This window comes from Saimiri boliviensis, chromosome 1 (assembly GCF_048565385.1).
Source record: "Saimiri boliviensis isolate mSaiBol1 chromosome 1, mSaiBol1.pri, whole genome shotgun sequence".
NCBI classification, from domain to species: domain Eukaryota; kingdom Metazoa; phylum Chordata; class Mammalia; order Primates; family Cebidae; genus Saimiri; species Saimiri boliviensis.
This window is the reverse complement of record NC_133449.1, coordinates 202,325,009-202,338,982: the sequence shown is the minus strand read 5'-3', so window position 1 is coordinate 202,338,982 and position 13,974 is coordinate 202,325,009. Positions and strand designations below refer to the sequence as shown.

At 37.2% G+C, this 13,974-nt stretch overlaps 1 protein-coding gene across 1 annotated transcript in view; it reads right to left on the bottom strand.

Annotated features, from left to right (window-relative positions):
- Positions 1–13,974, bottom strand: part of FBXL17 (F-box and leucine rich repeat protein 17) — a 533,735-nt gene that overhangs the window by 20,488 nt on the left and 499,273 nt on the right. The window contains exon 8 of the mRNA XM_039469518.2: positions 2,523–2,665. Coding sequence (XP_039325452.1) covers positions 2,523–2,665 — 143 coding nt within the window. The remainder of the gene's footprint in view (positions 1–2,522; positions 2,666–13,974) is intronic.

Here is a 13,974-nt window from a genome sequence, read left to right as displayed (position 1 = left end):
GAGCTTCTCGTGTTTGGCTCTGAGCTGCCTTAAGTCTGGAGAAGCCAGACAGCAAGGCTGGGTCCAGCATCTCCCTGGGCTGTGCTGCACAGGCTCTGACCAGACGGCAACGTGCTGGAGCCAATGGGCTCTCAGAGTGGCTCTCTGATTAGAGAAAGGATTCAGAGGCGGCCCAGGGAAAGGGCTAAAACCCTCAGGGATACAGCTTATCGGAACAGCGTCTCTATTTAATTTTGAACTAATTTACATTTGGGTAGAAAATAACCCATTTCTTAACTTACAATTAGCAAAATGCTGGTCAGCAAATATGTCTGGAATAGCATTCTCCTGTAGTAACTGTAACATACAACTTCTACAGTGTATCTCTGAAGATGGTGCTGATCTTAACAAATCTAAAGATGACATTAGAAATATGGCAATTTCTGAGAATGGCTGTGGACACATACGCATGAGTGGTTACATTTTGGTAGCTTTGGTTAGACAGCACTCATGGTAGTTCCTTCTGCTGGAAATCGAGGAGCTCTGCTGTCATTGTTTCCTGCTTCTAGAGCACTCTGCCTATGGTGGACCCTTTAACTTGTCTTAACAGAAGTCATGTTAAAGTGGCAAAGTTAGCAGCAGCATTGGGTTGGTTAGTAAAAAGATTTGTGGGAGACTTTCAACCCCTGAGTCTCAGTGCTGTTGCTTAGTTACAAAGTAAGTCGATTCTGGGCTGGGCTGAGAATATGTAGTAACATTCCTCTAAACATAAGTAACTGGCAAAGGTCTAGTAAAATTTGGGATTCTAAAGTGTTTGGATAAAAGAATTAGTCAATTAACAAAACATTACAAAGGACACAAGGGTTTTGGGCCATACTTCATTTGCCCCCAGATTTGCTACATTTAGAAAATGCATGCCCTTTGAATGGCGTGTCTATTTAGTTTCACATTATTTTGCTAGATTTGTCCCTAATTACCATTTACAAAAGTAGCACACATGTGTAAATTAGTACCAGATGACGGCACATTCTGAGCCAGTATCTGAACTGGACCTTTGCTAAGGAAGCAGTCCCCATGGCCACAGACTGCCCCAGGGTTGTGCAGCAGCAATGGACACATACTCCAAAGGCCTGGTGTGAAGTCTTGCCAGAGTATCCCTGGGCCACTGACTGTTCTTTCTGAGCCTCTGTTTTCTCTCCTTCACAATGCAAATAACTATTTCTTAGACTTGTTATAGGGAGAACATAGAACAACCAAAGAAGAAAACACCTGTTGAGTGCCTGACGTCCAGTATCGTTTTTTGTTTTGTTTTGTTTTGAGACAGGGTCTCGCTCTATCACCAGGGTGGAGTGGAGTGGCACAATTACGGCTCACCGTAACCTCGGCCTACTGAACTCAGGTGAGCTCCGATATGGAATCATCTTATTTATTATGTTAGTATTCTTTGCCGATTTCTTCTGGGTATTCTACCACTCTAGCCTAGCCCCAACCCCAGCATTAGGGGGACACTGACCCCCAACAGGCATTTTCCCCCTCAACCCCTTAGAAGTGCATCTCCTAAATACATCTGTACTACTTACATCAGGAGTTTCAACTACTTGGGCTCACCACAGACTGATAGAAGGTCACTGAAAGCAAATAAATAAAACTGAAAGCTACTTCCCGAGTAGCTGGGACTACAGGCATGTGCCACTATGCCTGGCTAATTTTTTTTTTCTTTTTTTTTTTTTTTTTGGTAGAGACAAGATTTTGCCATGTTGCTCAAGCTAGTCTCAAACTCTTGAGCTCAAGTGATCCTTCTGCCTTTGCCTCCCAAAGTGCTAGGATTACAAGTGTCAGTATACAGATTTTTATTATCTCTTTTCTCAGTCTTAAAAGGGTCCCATGTTAAATGCTGCACCACTTCCTGAACTCATGCTCACATCCCTGGCTGGTTCCACAAGCCTTCTACCAGGACCTCTGGAACCATTTTTTATCATGTGCTAGGAGTGGCATCTGATGTATGGGGAGATGCAGGTTCCCACATACTCCCACATACGCCCTTTCTTAGTCCCAAATGGCCAGAATACATAAATGCTGAGTACTGAAATTATACACCTGTGAAAAAATAATTTGGTACCGTTCTTTCCATCTTTACTATTACTGGAAACTTGGAATCCAGAACAGAATTTTATGGTTAGATCCTGCAAATTGCCGTTTGTCATGTAACCTTTTATATTTTGGTCTATGGACTTGTAAATAGGATGCCAACCTCTAAGCAGACTGTGTAGTATATGATTATTTTTTCTTTCTGCTTAAGCACAAAATTCATTATTAAGTAGGGGAAATGCAAAGATAATCTCAGATTAGTTTACAAAAGCAGGCAAACAATGCATAGCTATAATTATATCTATATATATCTATATCTATATATATAGATATATAAAAGGAATACATAATATATGATATATAGGGGTAGGGATAGAGAAGAAGAGAGGATATTACATCAAGCTATTAACTATACTGATATGTAGAAAACAAACAACTTGATAGACAACTCTTACTTTATCACATCTCATCAGCCCCAAATATCTCAGAGACTTGCTGCTCTGTGCAATCAGGGTGGCTCCTTGATCTGTGATTTCTTTACACCATCCAACATCCACAGTCTCAATTGTCATACTGTATCGCCCAATGGCTATCAGTGCTGCAAGAAGGAGCAGAGACAAAGCATGAACGTTAGCAGTGTACAGGATCTCTATCTTATTATGACCATTTATCTCATTTCCTCACTAAATTTGTTCCTGAAATTTTGTGTGTAAATGAATGTTCTATAAACTAAATCAAATTTGAAATGCTTTAGGAAAGCTTCCCTATGACGAACCCTTTTGCAAAGTGAATAATCATTCCATAATTTCCCTTTCATTGGACATAGCCTTTTATCAGTTTTATTCATTACAAGGTTACCTGTACTTTCATTCAGCTCTGCAGAAGGAATAAATTAAAATGGATTACACATACAACATTAAAAAAACCCAAGTACTAACTAAATTTTACCCAAGATAACTTTAATTTTTTTTAAAGAAAAACCCATATAAACACCGTTTTGAGGTGTGTTATACTGCATGTGAATGTCTTTAACAATTGGCATAATTTTTTCCATCTGCTTATGACCTGTAAAATCTAAGAGTATGTAATATTTTTCATGTTAGTCCTTCTTGGGACTGCTAGGAATTAAGAGTACATCATACACATGGCTGAATTTAATTGGTGCCATGCTAGAGTACAGTAAGGAGAATGCATTTGTTATGGTGAATTTCCTCATCCTATCAGAAGTCTTCCTTCTATTAACATATAAAATACAGCCTGTTGTCTGTAAACTATGAGAGTATCTGGAGTCTTCTCAGCTGCTTAGCATTGTACCACCACCAAAGTGCAGACACTTATCCCATAATTTATGATGTGCACTACTAATCACTGCAAAGCCCCATAACCTATCACCCCATCAGAGTGACCAACTGGCGAATGTCGCTCTTTTCTACTGACTTTGATAAACATGCCCACCTCTGTATTTATGGAGCAGAAAAACAGATTTCAGTACCTCCAGCACCAGTTTATGGTGCATTAGTTTGTGAATCAAAACCCTAAAAACGATGCCACAAATCTCAGAAACAAAAGAGAAATGGCTTTCTGATAATTTGCTCATTCTAAGATAGCATAAGTTGATTTCTGTTACAATAAAGGTGATGCTACTTCCCAAAATGTGTTGGCTACACGGATAATTTAGAGTGAAGTACTCATGCTAACACATGTTTACTCCTACAGCTCACAGAAGAGACTACTTGGCAAAAATCTTTCTTTGCTAATTACCTCAGTATTTTTTTTTTTTTACTAGAAAACCCGTGTCTGTACATTCCAGTATCAAAGCACTCCCAAGTAGCCAGATATTTAATGTTTAAAAAAACAGCAATCATGATCTCAGTGTTTTCTAGTGAAAATACAATAGAGCAATAGAAAGATAATTTTTAAAAAATTCTTTATGTACCAGTTTGTTAATGTTTTCATCTTTGTGCATGCTGTTTTGATATTTAAAGTTTTCCAAGGGGTTTGCGGATTTGCCAACTACTAAAGGTTTGCAGAAATGATCTGAATTCTATTTTTGTGTAGCAGGAGCAACATCCCAGATTAATACCATTGGTGTCTCTGACCTAAGAAAATTGTTCTTTCTGGTATCATCATAACTTTCATTGATTATGATATCCTGAGATCTGCTATGAAAAGTGAAGTAGGCGATGCATAAAATAAATCTCTTTTAATACAAAGTGCTCAAAGTGTCATCTCCAAAGATGACAAAGAACCATTGCAGGATGGCCTGAGGTTGGTAGATTTTGTGCAGTTGTTTTACTGAGGTCTGAGGCTAAAACACAAAGGGCTTGTACTATCCAGAAAAGCCCTAGACTATCACAGTCTGCTTTAAAAGCAGATGAAGAGTCAATAGCTATTGACTCTGGGTGGTAAAATCACTGATGTTTGATGTTTTCCTTTCTTTCTTTCTCTCTCTCTCTCTTTCTTTCTTTTTATACAAACTAAAATATACAATAAAGAAGGCAACTGAAGATAAGTTAGGGTATTCAGCTTTTCTTTGGACCTAGTATTAGTTACTGGAGTAAGAATGGAACTTTATTATTTCTTAGCTCATTCATTTACTTAATAAACACCTTGTGAGCTCTGGAGTATTTCTGCCAACATTTATTGACTACATTCCATGTGCCAGGCTCTTGGCTAAGAATTTCAGGTGCATTATCTGATTTATTACTAACTGCAACCCTATTAAGTCTTATTGTTATATTCACATTAATAATCAGGAAACAGATTATTATAAAGAGATTGAATAACTTTCCTAGCGTCACAAGACATTAAGTGAAGGAGTGGATTTTAAGTTGGAATCCAGCTCCCAGCAGAATCATGGGGCAAGGCGCCTGGCAGTTCTCACAGGCTATGCCACCAGTGGTGGAACTGCAGTGTGACATACTGGGCCTGTGCTGGCTACTTGGAATACAAGATTCACAGAGCTCAGAGGCCAGTTGAGTGGAGGTGCGGGGTGGGTGGGAGGTAGGGTAGAAATGAGGAACAGCCCAGCAAACAGTCACAATCCAAGGCTCACCCTCCATCTCTTCCCTTTCCCAACTCCTTACCTTTCAGATCTCAGGTCAAAGGTCAACTTCTCAGAACTGATCACCCTATCATTTATTGCTGTTGGGAATGTTGTTATTTGTTAACTTCTTTGTGGCCTGTTCCCTTATTAGAGCGACAGCTCCTGTTCGCTGCGGTATGCCCAGCACCTAGCACATGCCTGGTACAGAGCAGGCTCTTAAAAATATTCACTGAATACAGCAACGACTATAACAGAGGCAAGCTAAGGGGGCGTAAAATCTCCCTCACGCTTCAGGGAAACGGGGATACTTCAGAAACCCTCAGCTGAGTTAGGTCTTGAAGGATGAGTAAGGATTTTCCAGATAAACAAAGGAGCAAGGATACGTATGCTGGGCAAAGTGAATAGCTTGTTTGAAAGTAAGAGAGGAGAAAGGACAAGCGGGCTGCAGGTGTTCTATGTGGCTGAAGTAAAAACAAGTACAAGAATGTGGGAAGACTCATTTCAGAGATTTATTGAGTGACTAATGGCACTGGGGCAGGTACAAGAAACACAGAGTGACAAAACCAAGCAGAGTCCTTGATGTCATGATGTTTATAGTCTAGCAGAAGACACAGATGTGAAACAAATAAACATAAAAGTAAACAGCTCTAAATTGTGACAAGTGCTCTGAAGGAAATGGACAGAGCACTGCAGGAGAGAAAAACATTTAGCTGGGGGTATCAGGGAGGGTCTCTCTGATGAAGTTACTCTTAATTCTTCCAACAGCTCTGCAGAACAATACCCATTTCAGAGGGAAGAAAACAGAGTTTCAATAGTTCACCAAGGCCCAAAAATCAAATAAAGGGGCAGAACCGGGGTGCAAACTGAGGCTGTCTGGCTCCAAGGCCAGTGCTCATTCTATTACAGCAGCAGCACCTAGGGTGGGAGTAAAGCCTGCACATGGTGAGAACAGATTTCTCTTTACCACTTTTGATTCCAAAATATATGCAAGTGATTTGCTTCTCTTTGACTATATCATGTCCTTGGACAGTTTTTCATTGTTGTTTCATAAGCTAGCTATAAAACTTGTAGTGTGGTCTAGTCTCAAGTTTGGCTCTAGGTTTACTACCTAGTAGATGTTTGACATCGAGATCACATTTAACTTTTCTGAGTCTCAGCTTCCTTACCTGAACAATGGGGATGTAGATTGTATGTCCTGTCTAATTCATGAGGTTGTTTTGTGGTTCAAGTGAGATAATAGATGTAAAGGACTTTGTACTACATAAATGTCATGATTTATTTGTTATTTCCCTAATCCACCCTACAGTTGTGTAGTTGCTATAAAATGAAAAGACTTGAAAGAATTTTGAAAAATAAACTCTGGGTAAATGATAGCATTATATAAATACTTAGTCATTATGTCACTGCTAGAGTTCTTGAACTGCCTACTTTCTATCAGTGATCATAAACTTCTAGTCTGCACCTGGGCTGATAGGGCTGTAAATGTAATGTATGATTACTACCTTCATTAGAGGCTGTTGACATATTACAATGGTATGTATTGAACCTTGAAAAGGAATAAATTATGCAAGACTAATTCCTAACTCCAATGCAATTTTAATATACTTTTTAATGTGCTAAGTGCAACTAATGAAGAAAGTTAAATTTTAAAAAAGGTACACAAGTTAAAAGCTGTAGTTCAGTAACTTGTGTGTTGATGAAGTATATACATTAACCCTCTAATAGTCATTCCCATAGGCATACAGATAATAGACAGAGTGACTGAAAGACTCAAGCACACATGCACTTAATTTTGACCAAGAAATTCCATTTCTAGGAATCTACTCTGACAATATACCTCTAATAGTACAAAATTACTTGAATATATACAGGTTTATTTATTGGAACACTAATTGTGGTTGCAAAATAACGGTAACAGCATAAATATCCATACATAGGAGAGTGACTGAATAAACTGCTGTATCCGCACAACTGAATAATACTATGCAGCTCTAAAAATGTGAATAAGTAAGATCACTAGGAATTAATCTGGAATAATTTTCAAATCATTAAGTGGAACAAAAGCAAAGGGCAAATAGTTTATATGCTGTGCTACCACCCTTCATAAAAAGCAAAAGAAAATATAATAAAATACAAATTAATCTGCTCATCTGTGCATAAGTCATAGGAGAAGCATAAACCAGACACCATAAAAGACTGTAACTTAAGTTGGTAAAAAAATAACAAAGCAGGCATGAGATGTGGGGGTGGGGTTGTGAGGAAGAGATAGAAGAAAAGAAACTTCTTATAATAGCTCTTTTTATACAGCTTTGCCTCTGAACCATAGTAATGCTATACACATTTCCTAAAATTAAATATATATATATATATATATATATATATATATATGAATCCAAAGAGAAACACAAACAGTAACAAACGAACCCAAATAAACAGCATAACCCAGATGAATAACACAACTATGCCAAAGGTGAAAGGAATTAAAAATGAGTTTAAGTCACTTTGGAAACATGATCTTAACTGTATATTATAATAGAAAAACCAAAAAGACCTCTAAGCAAACAAATACTGTACTATAGTAAGTAAATCTATTTGTCACAGGGGTATGAGTTAGGAATTCAGTAACTATTCTGTGTAAATCTAGGATTGTAAATAATGGCAGCTAGTGTTTTTATTGTTAGATAAAGAAGTTACAAATAAGAAAATGGGAGAGGCACACAGATACACTGATAGCTATAGAAGTAAGTAATAAGTACTGTATATGTGTATGCTTGGTTTAGAATACATGCATATATTTCCCAGCTCTTTCTGCTGAGAGGGACTGGGGGCAGTGGCACCCTAGCACCACTCACATCTTGGTTTCTAAATATCATTCTCCAGTGAAAGGAATCAGAGCTTCATAGAGAAATGGCTGATTCCAGGACTAGAGCAGGAAAAATACAAGATGAGTCTGGAACATCTAGTGATGTCAGAAAAAGAAGAGCTTTTAAAAGAATGGGGCATTTCAAAAGGACACAGGATCCAATCAGAAGAAGCTGCCAGTGACTAAAGCTGGAACAACTTGAGCATCAAAATCAATGATAGCACAGATTACAGTTCATAAAATAAGTATCCACAAGTCCATACTAATACAAATAATCAGAGAAATATAAACATATTAACATCATACGTACTACCTGATCACTTCTACAACATTCTTGCCAAGTGAATAACTTCAATGTACTTATAAGAAAATATCACACAAATCCAAAAATGAGAAACATTCTACAAATTAATTCACTAGTACTCATCAAAAGAGTCAAGGCAATGAAATACAAAAAAAAAAAAAAAAGAGAGAGAGAGAACAAGGAACTGTTACAAATTGGAGGAAACTAGGGTGACATGACAACTAAATACAATGTGGGGTTGTGGGGTCCTGGGTTGGATCCTGGAACAGACAAATCATGGAAACACAGTTAAATTTAAATACGACTTGTAGTTCACCTAATTTTATTGTTTCAATGTTAATTTCCTCATTTTTAATAAGTGTATTCTGATTATATAGGTTGTTAAAGTTAGAGGTAGCTGGGCGAAGAATATATGTAAATTCTACTATTTTTGCAACTTTTCTGTAATTCTAAAATGATTTCAAAACAAGGAGTGAAAAAAAGCATAGATAAGCTAATAATAGATAACAAGTGAATGAATTAAGTGAGGACTAAAATTTTCTAAGTGACAACATTTTCACAATGGAACATCGGATATATAAATGTGAGGGCTAAAAATACATTTCCTCCTCATAGAAGGAAGATTAGTCATACAAATGCATTAACAAGCGACCTGCATGTGCCATTTTGTCCTTTCCAGTTCTATCTTCTGTTATGGATCTATGTACCTACAATAAAATCAGAAGAAATGCCCTAGTACTTGAAAGAATTAGTGTTAAAATTTAACAGTAGGATTAACATCTTTCATGTAATACTTCGATAAAAGCCATTTGCAAAGAAATTTCTTGGCATGGTTACAAAGAGATAAATATGAAACATGCTCTTCTTTGTAGAAGCCACAGAGCTCCAAAAACAAAGAAATGACACTTTCAGAATCATTTGTTGTATTGATGGTTCCTGCAAAGGCTCCCTCCACCCCACAGGGATTACAGGGATGATTCCTAACTCAGGCTGTTCAGGAGAATCACAGGTGCCTATTCAAAGTACAGATACCTGAGTCCCACCCCTGGAGAGTCTGATTCAGGAGAAGCTATAAAAGCTTCTGTGATCCTGATGTGCAGCTAGGGCTGAGAACCACTGGAACAGAATGACCTACAGCCTGGGCAAAGTCAGTCAACTAAAAACAAAAGACTCTGCTTTAAGGATATAAATAGCTAATGTGTTCCGACATTTTAAAACAATTTGGCCTCTCAAACCGTAGTTACTTTTGTATATAATTCAATACTTTTACATATCTTTACTTCTAATTTATGTTCTTTCCATCCATTTTTACACATTATTATATTCTTCCTATTATATATAGTAAACTATACACTGACCACACTCTAAAACATTTTTCCAGATTGTTCTTTTGTTGCAATATTTTGTAAACATTTTCCTTTTCTTCATTGTACTTATTTTATATTTATAATGTAGCACTTAACCAGAGTTTGTTTCATGTTAAAATTATTTATCAACACATTTGTCTTCCTCATTAGGTTGTAAAATCCTTGAAGCAGGGAATACGGAGTGTGTTTTATCTAAGACCTCTGAATATCTGAAAATCAAGTGTCACTCACTTTTCATAGTTTTAATTAACTTTCTGGAAGCATACTTAACTGTAGAAAGTTGCACATGTCTGAAGGGTACACCTTGATGAATTTTAGCAAAGTTCACAGAGCTGTGACAGTTTCCAGACAGAAACAGAGCAAGCCCAGCATGCCAGTAGTCTTTCATCCCCACTTCAGTCACTTCTATTCCCCCAACAAGGATAATCATTATCTTGACTTCCAGTCACACACATTACCATTCCTATTTTTGAACTTTATATAAATAGAGTCAAACGCCAAACATTCTTCTGGGTAATTAGCTGCCCATTATACATGGGAGATCCATCTATGCTGTTATGTATACTGGTAAGTGTTATGTGTTCATTTCTCAATGCTGTATAATATTTCATTCTGCTGATGGACATCCATGTGGTTTCTGCCTCAGGGCTATTACATATAATACTGCTGTGAACATTAGCATACATGTCTTTATGTGTATATATGTTTTCATTTCACTTGAGTGGAATTTCTGGGTAACATGGGCAGTGTATGTTTAACTTTATAAAAAACTGCGAAAGTGTTTTCCCAAAGTGGCTGTATCATTTTACATTCACACCGGTATGTATACAAGGTTCTAGTTTCCCTTGCGTACTTGGTACTTGATAATGTGTCTCTCTTTAATTACAGCCATTTCAGTGGGTATATAGTCGTACCTTATTGTGGGTTTTAATTTCCATTCCCCTAAGGATTAATGATATTATGTATCTTTTTCATTGTGTCATACTTAAAAAAAAATTCTAGCAGTGCCTCCACCCTTGTAATACTTGGTAGCTATCTACTACATTAAATTGATGAAGGGAAGGCACATAATTTTTCTGTTATTAGACAATAGCAAAGAATAGCTTTCTAAACAACAGATAATTTCCCATGTAATCTGAAGACATGAAACTTAGGTAAATTCAGGAAAATATAAGGTTATAGAAAATATAGCAAATGCTCAATTGTTTGTGAAATTTTTAGGGTATTTTTTATTTAGGAACTTCAAATCTCTGAAAATAAAGGGAAAAATACAAATAATAAAAATGATTGCCCATCAATGATGGATAACATTAGAGACTACACATTTGAATTGTGCTAGCATTGTCAAGCAGCTGCACGCAGGGACATTCATTTTATATAACTCTGCTTATTGAATTCAGAATAGCAACAGGCAGGTATTGTCTGACTCACAAAGGGAGCAAGTTGGCTGTGGCCCTTGACCTTTCTGGGAAGAGGCTCTCCTGCCCTGTAACTCCTGAAATGGTAATTCAAGCCTTAGTTATAGGTTGCATCTGCTCTCCTTCCTATGATATGAACAAGTTGCTGGAAAAGTCAGTCCAAGTGAGGAATTTTTTAAACAAATGTCTTTTAAGCATAAGCAGCAGCAAGGATAAGCATTTACCCGTTGTCCCTTCTTATTTTTGTATTTCGAAGACAGAAAGACACAAATTTGATTGAGTATGTAGAAATGATTCCTATATGTGACTTCTAAAAATGTCATAAACAGGAGGCATATTTAGAATAACCTACATTTAACAGGAAACTGCTTCACTGCTCTGGTTTTCAGTAGTGTTGTATTTGGTGGGAACCAACCTTTGGAGTAGAATGTTAGGTTCCCCTGACAATCCCCCTATTAAATTTTAAAATTAAAGATGAAGAAGCCGAAGAACCTTACAACTCTAACATTAGCTGAGAACCTAAAGTCCCTGGTTCAGTGATTCTTTTTTATTCCAGCCTGCATAAATACATACATTACTTATCAAAGAATTATGCATCCTTTTCAAAATCCTGACATTACATTAGATTTCCTCACTTTATGAGAAGTGAATTCTGGGTTTAAATATGTTAGTTTGTAGAGATGGAAAAGTACGTTACTGTCTCTGTCATATATCTGCCTTGTCCTGCTCTCTAAACTGAGTTTTTCAGACCATTGTAGACACAGCATCAGTTTTAAGCAGGTCTCAGATTAAAAAAAAAATTGTCTGAAGTTGGGCATGGTAGCTCATGCCTGTAATTCTTGCACTTTGGGAGGCTAAGACAGGCAGATTGCTTGAGGCCAGGAGTTTGAGACAAGCCTGGGCAACATGGCAAAATTCTGTCTCTAGAAAAAATTTAAAAAAAAATAAGCTTGGTGTGTTGGCATGCACCCATGGTCCCAAGTACTAGGGAGGCTGAGGCAGGAGGACTGTTTGAGCCTAGGAAATGGAGGTTGCACTGAGCTGAGATCACACCACTATACTCCAACCTGGTAGACAGGCTGAGACCCTCTCTTAAGAAAAAAAAAAAAAAAACAAAACTGTTGGACTCAGTGTGCAGCAAAGTAGGATGTGATTTCAGTGAACGCCACTTAAAAGACACCAAGGTTGGTGAAAACATACATGTTGTCAGGCTGACCAATAAACACTGTAAAAAGTATTTTGATAGTGAAGCAAAGGAAACAAGAGGAAAAGGGAAGAATGTGTGGGGATAATGGCAGAATGAATAGATTATCTTTTCTTTTATTTGACAAATATAAATTGAGTACCACTATGTGTCAGGCATATGTTTCAGCAGCTGGGGTAAAAAGATCAAATTCCTGGTCCTGTGGAGCTTGTATTCTGGATACAAATAAATAAGTAGAATATATAATTTGTCAGATGGCATTAATTCTTTGGAGAAAAATAAAACAGGGACCAGGATGAGAGTGTTGCAGTTTTAATGAAGTCTGACAGGGAAGGCCTCACAAAGAAAGTGACATTTGACCAAAACCTGAAGCAGTGGGGGAGTAAGCCATAATGATATCTAAGGGGTGGACTTTCCATGCAGAGAAAACCCACCGCCAAGGCCATGAGGTAGAAAGACTGCTGGTTTGTTCCAAAACGATGGAGTGCCATTGAGATGAGATCAGGGAGTTAATGGAAAAGAGGGTGGAAAAATAACCTTGCTGGCCATTTTTAACAATATTGGCTTTCACTCTAAATAAAATGGGAATCGAGCAAAATATTTGGGGCACAGAAGTGATATGATTTAAGTTAAATTTTCAAAGAATTGCTCCAGCTTCTGGGTTGAGAACAGACTGTACGGAGGTAAGAACAGAAGCAGGAAGACCAATAAGGAGGCCATTGCAATTATCGAAGCAAGAAGTGCTAATGGATTGGCCCAAGGCTGCATAACAGAGATGAGAGAAGGGGTTGAATTTTGAATAGATTTTAAAGATAGGACCAACAGCATATGCTCAGATTGAACGTGGAGTGAGAAAAAGAGGACTCAAGGAGGCAAAAAGAAAAAAAACTTTCTTGGCTCTTAGATTGGAAAGAAATTTCTTACATGGAATTTTACAAAGTTACCCTTTGTGTCCTTGTGTGTCTAAGTGTCCTTGGATTGATGGCAATATGCTGATTTCTTCACTGGATGTAAACTCCACTGAGGGGGCACAGACCACTCTTATTCATCTTTGTGTCATCACTGTCTAGCTGAGTCTTTGTTATTATTCAATATATATTTGTTTAAAGAGAGATACTCTTTAACTTACAATGGGGTTATGTCCCAATAAACTCATCATAAATCGAAATTATCATAAGCTGAAAGTGCATTTAATTTGCCCAACCTATAGAACATCACAGCTTAGCCCAGCCCATCTTAAATGTGCTCAGACACTTACATCAGCCTATAGTTGGGCAAAAACATCTAACAAAAAGCCCATTTTATAATAAAGTTATTGAATATCCCATATAATTTATTGAATACTATAGTGAAAAAAAACCAAAATGGTTGTATGAGAACTGTAAGTACTGTCTCTACTGAATATGTATTGCTTTCATACCATCATAAAATTGAAAAATCCTAACTCAAACCAATGTAAGCTAGGGACTATCCATGTGTACATATTAGTTATCACAATTATAGGCACTTGGGGGAAAATCAGAAAGGGGTCTTGTTTATTCTCTAGAGTTCACACTCATTCTTTTATTCTAAAAATATTTACTGGGTAGCTACAAGTACATCAATCACCATGATGACTGTGTCATTGAGATGCTTTGCTTGGGGGAGATTATACGTAATACATATTTTTCCTTACATGCTTGTGTATTTAAAATTTTTCAATATT